Genomic DNA, 16,311 nt, shown 5'->3' with positions numbered 1-16,311 from the left:
AACGAGGCTTCCCAAGGTCTAAATGAAATTATGGAACTAATTAAGTTGAGTTTAATAAATTCATTTAGACTAAGTGAATATATTAGAAAATAGTGGTGTCGGAATGAGGGAACTGTGGGATCCTGACCGGTGTCGCTCTAATCAACTCTAACCTCCCCCCATAATGATTGAACTTTAATTTGTCATTTAAACATTTTGGACCTTAGACTTTAAGACTGCTACTTCGTCGAGGAGCTTGGAGCTAACTCTGTGGGCAGCCTTCTACAATAGCAATCTGCAACACACATCTTTCCTTAGAATTAAATAAACAAGTCATAGGATTTCGGGGTTGTCTGCATAGTGCGACATAAATCCTCAACTCATATTTAGGCCTTTGCACAATCACGTTATGCAATATAAGCCCTAACTCGTTTTAGGATTTTGAGGTTGTTTTTCACGACCTAAAGTCTCACATTTTTCAGGCTATTTGTGCGACTGTCTCGCATAAACGTAAGCCCTAATTAATAAAATCGGTAGGATGAAATATTTGATAATTCCTCTTTCCGAAATTGAAGCTAAATCATATGATAGCTTGGGAAGTCACCGAGGTTCTCATCAGGATCCATGATATCCCCTAGTTCTTTTTCCTTTAGATGTCATAAAAATGTTTCAAATTTGAGTCATTCTCATTTCACACATCTTTGTCCGACCTTTTGAAAAGTCTTATCCCTTGAACTCCTTGAACATAATATCCTCTGATTTTTATCGAGAGTTTACTTAGGTGACTTCGATTATCTAAGATGTAAATAACTATAGGGGTTTGTTCTTATAGGAAACTTTCAAGAACTATAAACCCTATTTAATTTTTTGTATTAAATAGGGGAACTTGTTTGTCAACATAAAAAAATGATTTTTCACACACTTAAACGGATGTCATGAATTCTTTAGTTTATTTAATCGAGTCTTAACAGCAAGTAGTGTGTCTACCCTTCGGGATAGATGCATTGTTTGCAGTATTAGGCTTGTTTATTTAAACTACTGAGAATATGAGATCGATCTAGTCTTATATTTTCAAAATCTAAAATACTACTTTTCCCAATTTATATATATATATCAATTAAATTAGATTGGGCGTCGGGATATCCATTCTGAAGAACGACAACTTCTAATTTGGCAACCGACAAATATATTTAATTTTTTTGTACGAAACCCTCTCGGTAATCCAATCCACCTTAGGCGAGAAAAATTAATGCACTCCCAAAATTTAAGAATATGAAATTGTTTGACGTCATTAGATCACTTTCATACTAACAGGAAAAGAAAAAACTTATGACATCTCAAAATTTAAGAATATGAAAATTTTCAACTCTTCTTCTTTCCTATGTTTAAGTTCTCTAGTCTATAAATATAAATTTGTATGTTCCTCTTCTCCACAAGGCAATTTAAATCAAAAATATTATAACATATATTTTCTTAATTTACAGTTGATTACATAATTCGTTTACAATCTTCTTCCTTCAAGCTTTCATATATATTTCCAGTAATATCATTTTTTTCTTTAAAAAAGGCTCAAGTGCTCTATGTTTTCATCGATGTGCAAATATGCCTAATTACACTCTTAATTAGTGAAATGTTTTATGGTTTCCATATTTTTTTATAAGGTTTATATTCATTTATTTTTCCTTTCTTTTATTTATATCAAAAATAATTTTCTTATAAATTTCATTTTGTTTGAAGTTTCTTACATAATAATAAAAAATTTTATTCTTCTTCTTAATGATAGTTTTTAATTATGTAATTTTTTTTATATTATTATGTCGAATTAATCACTTATGTCATTATAGTTCTAGTAGCTCAAGGAAATTGATGCGCATATAAACAATAACATGGCATAACTTGTAGTTGACATGAAGTTCACAACAAAAAATCATACACAAATGTTGTCATAATTAGTGAATTTACAAGTTGGATACAACATAAATGAATTATCTCATTTAGTTAAGCTCACTATCAAAGAGCTACATCTTGAAAAAAAATTAAAAATTGAATATTTTTTAAATATGTTGGAGTTGATCATCTATAATATTTTTGGAATGCACTAGTGTCTAACATGAATGGTATGTGCAGGTGCATACTCAGCTAATTGCAAGATATTAGCGAACTACCGAACTACCAAACTAACTTATGCTGAGATATCAACATACATTCAATGACAAGTGAGTGTCTTGTTGTTGAAAATGTGCTAGCACTATCATTTCACGTACCTCAACATAAGTTAGTTTACTAGCTCGCCAATATCGTGAAAAACTTCTGACATTCCAAGGGCAATATGGATGATCAGTTTTTGCATATTGTGAAGGTTTTCAATGTTTAATTTTTATTCAACGTGTCGTCATTTGATAGTGGATTAACCAAATGAGAAAGTAGTTCATTTGTGTTGTATCCATCTTATAAATTTGTTAATTCTGACAACATTTGCGTATGCCCTTCTATTGTGAAATTTATGTCTACCACAAATTATGTCATTTTGTCGTTTACGCATACATTAATTTGTTTCAGCTGTTAGAATTATAATTACATAGATGACTAATCCAACATAATAATATAAAAAATTTGTATAATTAAAAACTATCAATAAAGAGAATAAAATTTTCATCATTCAATATAAAACTTCAAAAACAATGAAATATATAAAAAATATTTTTTTATATAAAAAGAAGCAAGGAAAAATAAATGAACGGAAATCTTACATTAGAAATATATAATCCATAAAACTTCTCACAGATCAAGAGTATAAAACATATACTTGCACATCGATGAGAACCAAGAGAACTTCAGCTTTTCTTAAAGGGTGAAGAAATGAGACTATAGGAAATAAGTATTATTTAGTGTGTATTTTTTTTTAATTTTGTTTGAATGAAAAAGGATGTAAAAAAATTATGTAATCAATTATAAAATAAAAAAAAATATGTTATAATGTTTATGATTGGATTTAAATTGTCTTGTAGAGAAGAGAAATGGACAAATTTATAGGCTAGAAAAAACATAAACATAGGAAATGAGAAGAGTTGAAATTTTTCATGCTCTTAAATTTTGAGAAGTCATAATTTTTTTTCTTTTTCTATTAGTATGAAAGAGATCTAATGATGTTAGACAATTTCAAATTCTTAAATTTTGGGAGGCCATCAATTTTTCTTTCCTAAGATGAATCGGATTGTCGAAAGGGTTTCGTAAAAAAATTAAATATATTATAATTTGTTAGGTAATTGGGATGATGTTATTGCGACTACTACTTTAGCATATACATACATTTTTTATTAAGTTGAAATCAAAGTGTAAAAAAAGCATGGTGGCTATGCAGATGGGCTGAATTTTCTAAAATATAAAAATAAATTTTAAAAATTTAATTATTAAATTATTTCAAGCCTAAACTAGTTGAGCATGATCAAACCACATTTTGTTCATATTCAGCTTATTTATAATCAAGCTCAATGTGTTTTTTTTTTTTTTTTTTTTTTTTTTTTTTGTTTTGCTTGTAGTTTTAACGTAAGTTTAACTTAGCAAATCAAATTCGAGTTTTATTTTGAGCCAAACACGAGTTATTTGCAAATGACGAGCTTAACTTAAGGTTAATATTTTTTTCATAAATGCTTGACTATATTAATTTCTTATGAATCCTCCTTCACAATGAATGGATGGCGGTCAACAGCAATCTTATGGGTCACTGGAGCGTAGAGTGAATGAGATAGTGAATTCTTTTGAGCGCACAGCTAGAGCAACTGGATAATAACTTTGTTCAGGGTCTGCAAGCTCGACTTGAGAGGATGGAAGGAGAAATGCACATTCTTCGTGATGAAGGTGATGGCTCTCCGGGCTGATTTGCAGATCGGTCAAACTCAACAAGAAAGCTTGGCGCGAACTTTTGTTCAAGTTGCTACTTAGCCAGGGACATGACGGGTCAAATGGCTGAAGACTCTTTTCTTAAATATTTTATTTTCAAATAAATCATGTAACAGTTTTTCATTTTAATTAATAAATAAGGAATTTCTAATACATTTATTTTTATATAATTATATTTAATGTGATATGATGTGACTCCTTTTTAGAATGTCGCGACATTTATAATGATAGCCTCTAGACGTTTTGACTCTAGCGCCTCCCTTATTATAACTAGGTCAGGATGCATTGTGGTTGAGACTTTTTCCAAACCCTTCTGGTTCTTCCCTTCTCTCCTTTTCCCTTCATGGATCGTAAGTATTCTCCTAAGGATTTTGGTATTTATCCCCCGGTAAATGCTTTTGTCTTAACCGAGGAAGATGCACAGAAGTTAATGGAGTACGTATTTGACAAAACCGTTAAACTTCAAACCGTCAAAAGTTCTAACAGAGTTACATAAAATTTTGGAAATGACTCGATGTTCTACCTGGGCTAATTTTGATGTGGTTTGTGGCTCACATTGTGTGCCAAATTGAAGGGTTTTTTAATCGGTATGGGGTGATTTCGATGCAAGTCATGTCGAACACAATCGCCGCAATCATGACATTCGTCATTTTCTGTTACCATTCGGTCATTCTGTGGTCGACCAATTTGTTCAACTATTACTTTTCGTTCAAGATTAATAAGGACAATTGTGCAATTTTCAGTCAGTTACAAAAGCAAGATAAAGGATTGGAGTAAATAATTTTTGGTCGGATCTTGCTTCACCGGCTGGGGGATAAATTTCACACCTCAGAATGTGCCAGCGAGCAAAACGAAAACGCTCCTGAAACATCTTGAGGCTAACAAGAAGATTGAGAGACAACCATTATATGTCCTTCAATACACCGATCAGCAACTTGTTGATAGAGTTTTGCAATCAAATAATTTTGGTCATATGACGAAGGAACAATGGAAGGCTTCGGATGTGAAAAAGGATACCTGTGTGAATGACGTAGATGAGAAAGCCACCACAGAAAACTGAGAGGTATTCTTTCCCTTTCTAACATGAGGCAAATCCAAGGGGAACCAGGAAAGGTGGTTGTTGTTGGAGCAGATACTACAGATACGGATTTTATTTTCTATAAGTTTGAAACAATCTTCATGATACAAAATGTGTTAACCAAGGAAATCAAGACGATTACACAAAAACGTAAATGTTTTCCACCGGATGCATGTGAGGCAAATCAGACGCCATCTATTCTGAGATTGAGCATCTCATAAGGCAAAGCTTGTGGAGAAGAAGTGGGGACCTCAAACATTTCGTCTCCAACCAAAACGCATCCATCCTCGTTGCAACCAAACGATCTTCATCCAACTGACTCCTTATTTCTTGATGTCTGCAAGGGTCGAAGCCAGCCACCAGTCTCCCATCGATCTGTCAAAGTTTTCATCTGGAAACAAAATAGAGCCTGCTCCGGCATCAGTCCCTCTTCCCTCAGCCGACAAGGAGTCACGTCCTTCCGGTAAAGACAAAAAAGGAAAACCTACCATGGATGTTGTTGACACCCCACCTCCTCCTTTGAAAAGAAAATGTGTCCCTTTTAAATGGAGTCTGGCGCAATGTGGGGCCAAAAAGATTTGCATCAATTCTGACCGCCAAAATTACATGATTGATTCGACAAAGGATTGGTTTCCTGACAACCTAGAGGTTGATAATGTTCATGCGCTTCTCTCAGAGGTGGTGTGGTCAAACAAGTTTGAGGAGGTTTTGAATTCGCTCAATTGTGAGGAGCTTCAACAAAATTTTGTTCGCTATCACCAAATGGTTATTGATGTTGCCCACCTCCAAGCCCTGACCTTCGATGAATCTAAGTAATCCTTAGCCAAGGTCGGGGATAAAGTGATAAGTTTAGAAAACTAACTAAAAGAGGGGAAGCGGAGCTAAAGAATTGTTGAAAGCTAGCTCAAGCTTTCACTTGAAGGAAGCAAAGATGATGAGCCAGATTGAAGGAGAAATTGGATACTGGCAAAAGAGAACGAGGAACTAAAAACGGTCTTGACGAAATCGATAACTCAAGAGGAGCATGTCGCCAAAATTTCTCTCCAGTTTTATAGCAACATAGCATTTTATTTTATATCAAAAATAATTTTCTTTTATATTTCATTTTGTTTGAAGTTTCTTATAGAATAATTGAAAATTTTATTCTTTTTCTTAATGATAGTTTTCAATTATGCAAATTTTTTATATTATTATGTCAGATTAGTCATTTATGTAATTATAATTCAAGCAGCTCAAGTAAATTTATGTACACATAAACGACAACAAAACAAGTTGTGGCAGACATGAAGTTCACAACAGAAGATCATACGATAATGATGTTAGAATTAGCAAATTTATAAGATAGATAAAACACAAAAGAACTACTCTCTCATTTGGTTAAGCTCTGTATCAAAGGGTAGCATCTTGAACAAAAATTAACTATTGAATATCTTCACAATATACAAAAGTTATTCATCCATGTTGCCCTTGGAATGTCACCAGAGTATAACATGAATGGTAGAGTGCAGATAAATACTTCGTTAATTGCACGATATTGGCAACCTATTAAACTAACTTATACCAAGACACATGAAATGATAATGCCGACACACATTCAACAAGTGAGTGTGTTGGCAACATCATTTCATATATCTCAGCATAAGTTTAGTAGCTCGCCAATATATTGCAGTTAACTGAGTATGGGTCTGCACTCTACAATTCATGTTAGACACTAACGACTTTTTAAGGGCAGTATGGATGATCAACTTCTGCATATTTCGAAGGTATTCAATGTTTAATTTTTGTTCAATTTGTTGTTCTTTGTTAGTGAGCTTAATTAAATGAGATAGTGAATGATTTGTGTTGTATTCATCTTATAAATTTAGTAATTGCAGCAATATTTGTGTATGATCTTCTGTTGTAAACTTCATGTCTACCACAAGTTGCGTCATGTTATCGTTAATGCGTACATCAATTTGTTTGAGTTGTAAGAATTATAAAGACATAGGTGCTAACCTAACATAATAATATAAAAAATTTACATAATTGAAAACTATTATTAAGAAAGAGAATAAAATTTTCATCATTCTATGAAAAACTACAAACACAATGAAATAAAATTTTCATCATTCTTTTTACATCAAAAATAATTTTCTTTTATATTTCATTTTGTTTGAAGTTTCTTATAAAATGATGAAAATTTTATTCTTTTTCTTAGAGATAGTTTTCAATTATACAATTTTTTTATATTATTATGTCAGATTAGTCAATTATAATTCTAGCAGTTCAAGCAAATTCATGCACATAAATGACAACAAGACATAAATTGTGGCAGACATGAAGTTCACAACAGAAGATCATAAACCACAATGTTATTAGAATTAGCAAATTTACAAGAGGAATATAAAAAATATTAACCACTATCTCATTTAATTAAGCTCACTAACAAAGGGCAACACCTTCAACAAAAATTAAATATTGAATACTGCCGAAATATGCAGAAGTTAATCATCCATACTGTTATTAGAATGTCACTAGTGTCTAACATGTATTGTAGAGTGCAGACACATACTCAGTTAATTGCAAGATATTAGTGAGCTACCAAACTATCTTATGTGTCGGCAGTATCATTTCACGTGTCTCAGTATTAGTTAGTTTGGTAGGTCGTCAATATCGTGCAATTAGCAGAGTATTTGTCTACACTCTACCATTCATATTATACACTGATGACATTCCAATGACAATATGGATGAATAATTTTGTATATTGTGAAGATATTCAATATTTAATTCTTGTTCAAGATGTTACCCTTTAATACAGAGCTTAATCAAATGATAGAGTAGTTTATTTGTGTTGTATGCATCTTGTAAATTAAATAATTCTAACAACATTGTAATTTATGATCTTTTGTTTGAACTTCATGTTTGCCACAACCTGTCTTGTTACCATTTATGTGTACATGAATTTGCTTGAACTGCTAGAATTATAGTTACATAAGTGACTAATCTCACATAATAATATAAAAAATTTGCATAATTGAAAACTATCTGAAAATTTTATTCTCCTTAATGATAGTTCTCAATTATGCATTTTTTTTATTTTATTATGTCAGGTTAGTCACCTAGGTCTTCATAATTCTTGCAACTTAAACAAATTGATCTAATCAAAAACGATAACATGACACAACTTGTGACAGACATGGAGTTCACAACAAAAGACCATACACAAATGTTGTCGGAATTACTAAATTTACAAGATGAATACAATACAAATTAACCACTATCTCATTTAATTAAGCTCACTAACAAATGGCAACATCTTGAACAAAAATTAAACATTGAATACCTTCAAAATATGCAGAAGTTGATCATTCATATTGCCCTCAGAATGTCACTAGTGTCTAACATGAATTGTAGAGTGCAGATGCATACTCAGGTAGTTGCAAGATATTGGCGAGCTACCAAGCTAACTTATGTTAAGATAAATGAAATGATGTTGCCAACACACTCACTTGTTCGATGTGTGTCAGCAATATTATTTCACGTGTCTAGGTATAAGTTAGTTTGGTTGGTCACCAATATCGTGCAATTAGCGGAGTAGTTACCTGCACTCTATCATTCATGTTATACACTGGCGACATTTCAAGGGCAGTATGGATGAATAACTTATATATATTGTGAAGATATTCAATATTTAATTTTTGTTCAAGATGTTACCCTTTGATACAGAGCTTAACCAAATGAGAGAGCAGTTCATTTGTGTAGTATCCATCTTGTAAATTTGATAATTCTAACAATATTATGATTTATGATCTTCTATTGTGAACTTTATGTCTGCCACAACCTGTGCCTTGTTGTCGTCTATGTGTACATGAATTTTCTTGAGCTGCTAAAATTATAATTACAAAAGTGACTAATTTGACATAATAATATAAAAATTTTGCATAATTGAAAACTATTATTAAGAAGGAGAATAAAATTTTTATTGTTCTATAAAAAAATTCAAACACAATGAAATATATAAAGAAAATTATTTTTGATATAAATACAAGAAAGAAAAAGTAAATGAATGTAAACCTTACGATTAAAATATGGAAACCATAAAACTTATCAATGATAGAGTGCAGACGCATACTCAGTTAACTGCAAGACATTGGCGAGCTACCAAACTAACTTATGCTGAGATAAATGAAATGATGCTGCCAATAAACTCACTTGTTCGATGTGTGTCCGCAATATCGTTTCATGTGTCTCGATATAAGTTAGTTTGGTAGGTCGCCGATAGCATGCAATTAGCGGAATATTTGTTTGCACTCTACCATTCATGTTATACACTGGCGATATTTCAAGGGCAGTATAGATGAATAACTTCTATATATTATGAAGATATTCAATATTTAATTTTTATTCAAGTTGTTACCCTTTGATACAGAGCTTAACCAAATGAGAGAGTAGTTCATTTGTGTTGTATCCATCTTGTAAATTTGATAATTCTAATAACATTGTGATTTATGATCTTCTGTTGTGAACTTCATGTATGCCACAACCCGTGTCTTGTATCGTCTATGTGTACTTGAATTTGCTTGAGCTGCTGGAATTACAATAACATAAGTGACTAATTTGACATAATAATATAAAAAATTTACGTAATTGAAAATTATTATTGAGGAGAATAAAATTTTTATTGTTCTATAAAAAACTTCAAACACAATGAAATATATAAAAAAAAATTATTTTTGATATAAATACAAGAAAGGAAAAGTAAATGAATGTAAACGTTACAATTAAAATATGGAAACCATAAAACTTCTCAATGATCAAGAGTGGAATTAGACATAATTGTACATTGATGCAAACGGAAAGCTTTTGAGCTTTCTTAAAGAGAGAAAAAATAATTTTCTTTGTAAATGTAACAATATAGATATAGATATATATATATATATATATATATAATCAGGAAAATTATTGCTAAGATGATTATTATGCATAAGTATACATTATGATTGTTGAGCACAAGTGATTTAATATTTTATTGAATGTTTTAAATCCAAACTACGAGAGAATATCTAGAAACACCATTAAGAATGATTGCATAGATATCTTGAATTACCTTAGATAATGCTAGTAGTAATGATATTGTAACTAATTCTCTTAAAGACAATTTTCAAACTATAGGGAAGTTATATTTTTGTGGTCATTTCTTTCATGTCAGGTGTTCAGCGAGCATCTCGAACATAATTGTTCAAGGTGGATTGAGGGATGTTTAATAAATTATTCTTAGAGATTCAATTAAATACTTAAAAAAAAGTATGAGATTATGCAAGTTTGTTGGGCATCTAAATAGCTAGATGTTCCTAATTCAAAGAATTTATCTATTGAGATGCTTACAAGATGAAACTCTACTTCTATATCCCTACAAGATAAACTCTATTGATGGTCGAACATGAACAACTGAACTTTCAAACAAGCTAAATATGAAAAGGGGCTTGGCTTGCTCAAGCTCGACTCATTTACAACCATACTAGAGGGCTATGTTTGTTACCATATGTCATCAACGCAAGAGTGAATCATTGTCAATGCAAGAGCATAGTGGCATTGACCAAAGGGAGGATGTCAAGTGATTTCATCCAAAAGATCAAGGCATCATAAGGGTTGTGTTTAGGGCTACCAAAAAAGTTCCTTCGCGAACAGCACGCGCTTGTCTAACAACACGTGCTTGTCGGGCTAAATAACTAATGTCTGATTCATTCATTAAGCAAATGTGACAAACACAAATAAACTTTTATTCGATTGTGTTCGGCTCGTTTTGACTTGGATTAATTAAGTCATTCATATATAATATTATTATAATATTTTTATATTAAATTTTTATGTTGCATTTAAAAAATGTTATATTCTATTATTTTTTAAATAATTTGAGTTAATTTCAAGCTGAACATGAGTTTAAACAAATAAACAAAATTTTAGTCGTGTCGATCAAAAACAAGTTATTCACAAGCAATTTCGAACCCGAGCCCACTTCGAGCTAAAAACCGAGCCTACTTCGAGTTAAAAAAAATTCCAACGAGCTAAACACAAACAAACAATGGTCTCACTCAAACTCGACTCTTTTACACCCCTAGTCGTTTTTTCCATTGTAGATAATCATAGGGGCGGGTGTAGGGTGGGCGTCATTATGCATGTAGAGCAAAGAGCACAGTCTCAATATCGCGGAAGGTGGAGAGTATTTTCAGTGGTCGCACAAAATAGAGGGCAAGGGTAACATGATAAGTAGATATCCAATTTAATCGTAGCATTACATCAAATTAGGCTAGCGAGATTAAAAATGATAATGGCAAAATCACGATAAGTTACTACCATGAAAAAATTAGATGTTGTAGTAATTATCAAACATGATTACAACTGTAAAATTAATGAACTTGGTCCAAGTTTATTTGACATAAGTGAATTTATTGCCCCAAACTCAAATAAAGCCTTGTCAAATGTTACTACTGATTTAGGACTAGTGTCAGTCATTGATAGATACTACAAAGTACAAAAACAATATTAGCATGACTGCAACATCATAAATTATGATTGAAGCGACTAAAGCTAAAAAGTAATATCGTCTTATTTGTACTTTGTATTAAACTTTTTATTTTTACTTCCATGAGATTTTTAACGATCAATCTTATGCTAGAACTCTTCTGCATTCTCTTCTCGTGCAATTCCAAAATAAATTATTTTTTATTCTTCAAAGTTCGGCCTTTGATTTAAGACTAAAAGATAGCATAAGAAAACAATTATCCACAATTAAATTACATGTTTTAATGCGCTTAAACTGACTATAATAGGGGTTGCCCTTAGGATTTTGATCCTAATGATTTAGATGTTGATTTTTTCTGGAACCTCCACTTTGTTGAATATTTGCATTGATCAAACTATCATTATTCTTCTTCTTACAATCTTCAATCTTTAGCTTAGTATGTATGACTTGATCCCTCAACTTTATCTATGTTATACATTTGACAATAAATATATTCTACCTCATATCCTCCCTTAAAGTTGTAAAGAAAAAAAAATCTTCCATTTATCTTTCATTCTTCATGTCGACCAATGGAAAGAACAAATATAACAATTTGAATAAATTGAATCTAATATTTTTTAATAGTGTTTTATTTTTGCTCCATTATTTAAATCATTAATTATTTTTGCACAATATGCCACTAATAAACTTTTCTCCAACAAAGGCCTCTAGAAATTTTCCAAAGAATTATTGCAAAAGTCCAAAACTATTGCGATGATGGATATTCTAACAAACAATGCCTCCACAAAGTTGAAATATTGTCAAATCTCACTTATACTCTTTAGGGTCTCATATTTCAAGTCACAAGGCCGAGCAGTAGGTTCTATCGAACAAATTGCTCCATTAAATATAAGAAGAAAATCTTTCAAGAATTGCTCCTGTGTAGCCGAATATCCGGAAGACCAAATTCAAGTTAGCATTGTTCACTAAACTCACATGATGACTTGACTACCCAATCCAACAAACTTTGCGTATTGGCAAATTCATCCAATCAAAAAGTAAATATCTATTTGTCAAATTGGCTTACTTCAATCATTCCTCTTCAACTTAGAAGATAAATTTCTCAGTCAAAAGAACTTTATCAAGCTATAATTGCAATAGAATGACTTGTATTTTATTTTTGATAAAGCATAAATATATTCAATTATGTAATGAGCATCAATTTAAACCTATAAACAAGGAGTCAATTTTGGAACTCTAGTTACATAACTTCTTTCACTTAAATCTTTCAATAAATAAAATCTAAAAGCTTCTCCAGCAGCAAATATATGTTAAGTGTTGTAATAAATATTATAGAAGATGCATGATCAAAGCTTCTTTCTTCTCGATAGAGTATGATATATAGGAACAAAATTTATACCATTCTTATCAAGGTAATGTACATATACAGATTTAAGAGTTTAGCAACAACTATTAAGACTGTGCCAACTAAATCTCACATGGCGAAACAATATGATTATAAAACAACCACAAAGGTGTAAAAAACATGAAAGACATAACATAATGTATAATACGATTTATTAAATATTCAAGTAAGCATACAATAATTGTTATTGAAAACATCTATAATAAAGAAAAGCATGCTGATATTCTCATAAGTAAAAATTATCTGCCTAAAGAAGTGCAGTCCGAAAATCTAATATTCAATTGAGATACAGGAAACAAAATAAAAAGAAGATCAATTGAAAAAAAAAACTAAAAAATCTAGATTGAACGAATACATGAACTAAACCATGACCAACAACTAGTAACGTGGAACAATTAACTGAAATTATATGCAATCATGAATAAAATTAGACCACACCATTAATTCACAAGTTAATTAGCTACCACAACCAAAATAATCACAATTTTGGGATCATCCTTATGGCATCACAACAACTAAGCAAACATAAGAGAAATAAATAAAAAACTAAGCAAACACTAAGAAAATCGAGGAAAACTAATCAAGTATAGAAGGAGCACAATAAATTGAAGAATATGAAAATGAAGACTTACCTTTGGTGACATTCTAATCTTGAGATTTATGCCAACGAACATAATGAAGAGCAAAAAAAAAGAAGGCATTGATGACTCTTACCAGTAAGAGTTGCAGGGACGGAAAAAGTGGCGGCACAAGAAGATGATAAGGGTCACACAGGCCAGCGACAACTAGAGCTAAAAGGAAGAACTCGAACAATCATACTTCACATGGTGAAGGACGAAGTCGATACTGAAAATTTGAGATTTTGAGTGAGTAAAAGAACTTGAATTCGTGGTCTCGTGACATGAAGAAGAAAGGTATGTAGCTAAACCATAATTCAACTCCCATGTTTATCCTTCTCGGCTTCTTCTTACTTGACAATTTACAGAAGAAAGGCATGTACCAAAACCATAATCCAAATCCCATGTTTATCCATCGCGGTTTCTCCTTACTAGGCGAGGTTACAGAAAATCTAACTCGGTGTCCATTCTGATATAATCCGAATCATAGATCAGCTTTTTTTTTCTATTTTTTTATTTCAGTTTAGGTCTTTAATTAGGTAATTAGGGACAAGAAAGTTTCTACCACACTTTTGAATGCAAAACTGTACAACCGCCCTTGCTTGGACAAATTGGACAACTGGATTTTATTCTACTTATCAGATCAAGAATTTTAAGAGGTTCCAATTTTAATTCATAAATATTCCTCTCAATTTAGAATGAATTAGGAGAAGAAACCATAACGAGATGAAAGTAAGGATGAAGCAAAGAACAAAAAAATGAAGTACCAGTGGAAGGCGTTCTGCAGCTCTTTCTTCCAAGTACTTGGATGGAGTACAGAATCCGCCATATGCTTCTCCCAACTTTTTGAGCTTTGAGAAAATGTAGGTAGATCCAACCGTATCAGCCCAGAATACTGACCGCTCCTTTACATTAAGCAAATAATATTAGATGAGTTCCTAATAGTGAAATGAAAAATCTGAATGTTAAAAAATCATATGTAATTCCAATCTCTAGTATCATCATCACGATCATTCGCCTAAACGAAGGCAAGCAGCGGAGACATGCACCACCGTGGTACAAGAAACAACATCCGGCCAACATCCTGATCCCTCCTTCCGCCTCTCTTCTTCGATTGAAGAGAGAACTCCCATCTCTCCTTAACCTGCCCCGCCCTAAATAAAGTAAGGGAGGCGAGCGGCCTGGCGGACGGAGAGGAAGAATCGGGAGATTTTGCGGAGGGAATATCTGATTTCTAACCAAAGAAGAGGAATGAGATACCGAATAGCAATGCGTTACCCATCCGAAACTGTCTCCCACGTCCGCTTCATCTCTTTTTTTTCTCTTTTTTTTGGGAAACATAAAATTGTTCAAGTAACTTCTTAACAATATAAAATTGTTCTAAAATTTCACCTTATAAAGTTTTTCAATGTCCCTCTCTTTATATTATAATAAGGAAAAAAAATTATATACACCCGAAATTTAAGAACAAGAAAATCGCTCCTTTCTCTAGGGTTGTAAACGAACCAACGTACTCAACGTATAATTTAAACTCGACTCGATAAAAATTTAAACATGTTCGTTCAAATTAGTAAATAAATAAGCTTGAATAATTTCTAAAAACTCGAATATTAAATAAATTAAACATGAACATAGTCTAACTTGTTCATTTATGTTCACGTACAAACTCGTTTGGTATTCAACAAATAACTTTTTAAAACTCCATATTAAGCTTAAATGTAACCCGTATTATATATGATGTATTATTAAAATAAAATTTAATTAATTATTTATTTATTTATATATTTAAAAGAAATATATTATTTTATCAATAATATTTTTAGATTAATTATTTATTTATTTTATTATTAATTATTAACTACTTGAAAATTAACATGATGGATTTCTGAAATTGAATATTACTTTTTGTTCATTCTTTTTTTATGACGGTTGATCTTATTGTTTTTTATTTTTGTCAAATATTTCTACAATTGACTCGTGAATAGTATCACACTATGAGTTACTTTGTACTACTAGTTCATTTAGATTTTTTTTGCACTTGATTCAATTTTTTTTCTATCTTAGAATTCAATCTTATAAGAATATATCTATTACAAACCCTGGATGACAGCATGTGAGTTAGTTAATTTGTTTATATTATTTATTCAATTACTTGAATATTAAATAAAATAAACATGAACATGGTCAAACTTGTTCATTTATGTTCACGTACAAACTCTTTTGGTACTCAACAAGTAATTTTTTAAAAACTTCATATTAAGATTAAATGTAACTCGTATTATATATGATATATTATTTAAATAAGATTCAATTAATTATTTATTTATTTATATATTTAAAAGTAATATATTATTATATCAATAATATTTTTAGATTAATTATTTATTTATTTTATTATTGATTATTAACTACTTGAAAATTAACATGATGGATTTCTGAAATTGAATATTACTTTTTGTTCATTCTTTTTTTATGACGGTTGATCTTATTGTTTTTTATTTTTGTCAAATATTTCTACAATTGACTCGTGAATAGTATCACACTATGAGTTACTTTGTACTACTAGTTCATTTAGATTTTTTTTGCACGATTCAATTTTTTTTCTATCTTAGAATTCAATCTTATAAGAATATATCTATTACAAACCCTGGATGACAGCATGTGAGTTAGTTAATTTGTTTATATTATTTATTCAATTTTTTATTTAGATTTATTAACCGCTTTTTTATAGTTCTAATATGTGAATCTAGACCGTTCAAACTTTTAGCTTGTTTATTAACTCCTTTAAATATTCGTTCAATTATTATAAACAAATTAAGTTCAAGTTG

General features: G+C 31.0%; 1 protein-coding gene across 6 annotated transcripts in view; it reads right to left on the bottom strand.

The window, feature by feature from the left end:
- Positions 1–14,827, bottom strand: part of LOC110021864 (peroxisomal fatty acid beta-oxidation multifunctional protein AIM1-like) — a 20,310-nt gene extending 5,483 nt beyond the window's left edge. For 2 of the 6 annotated variants that reach the window (XM_020720552.1, XM_020720553.1), the window contains exons 1-2: positions 14,533–14,735; positions 14,251–14,388 (exon numbers count right to left, since the gene is read on the bottom strand). In XM_020720552.1, the coding sequence (XP_020576211.1) occupies positions 14,251–14,388; positions 14,533–14,616 (222 nt within the window). In that variant the 5' untranslated portion in view covers positions 14,617–14,735. The other 4 variants (XM_020720549.1, XM_020720551.1, XM_020720550.1 and 1 more) reach the window with 4 other exon arrangements.
- Positions 14,828–16,311: the final 1,484 nt, after the last annotated feature.

The sequence above is a fragment of the Phalaenopsis equestris genome, unplaced genomic scaffold (genome assembly GCF_001263595.1).
Source record: "Phalaenopsis equestris unplaced genomic scaffold, ASM126359v1 Scaffold000151, whole genome shotgun sequence".
In the NCBI taxonomy this organism is placed as follows: Eukaryota; Viridiplantae; Streptophyta; class Magnoliopsida; order Asparagales; family Orchidaceae; genus Phalaenopsis; species Phalaenopsis equestris.
Note: the sequence above shows the minus strand (reverse complement) of the source record. Positions and strands in the feature narration are given on the sequence as shown.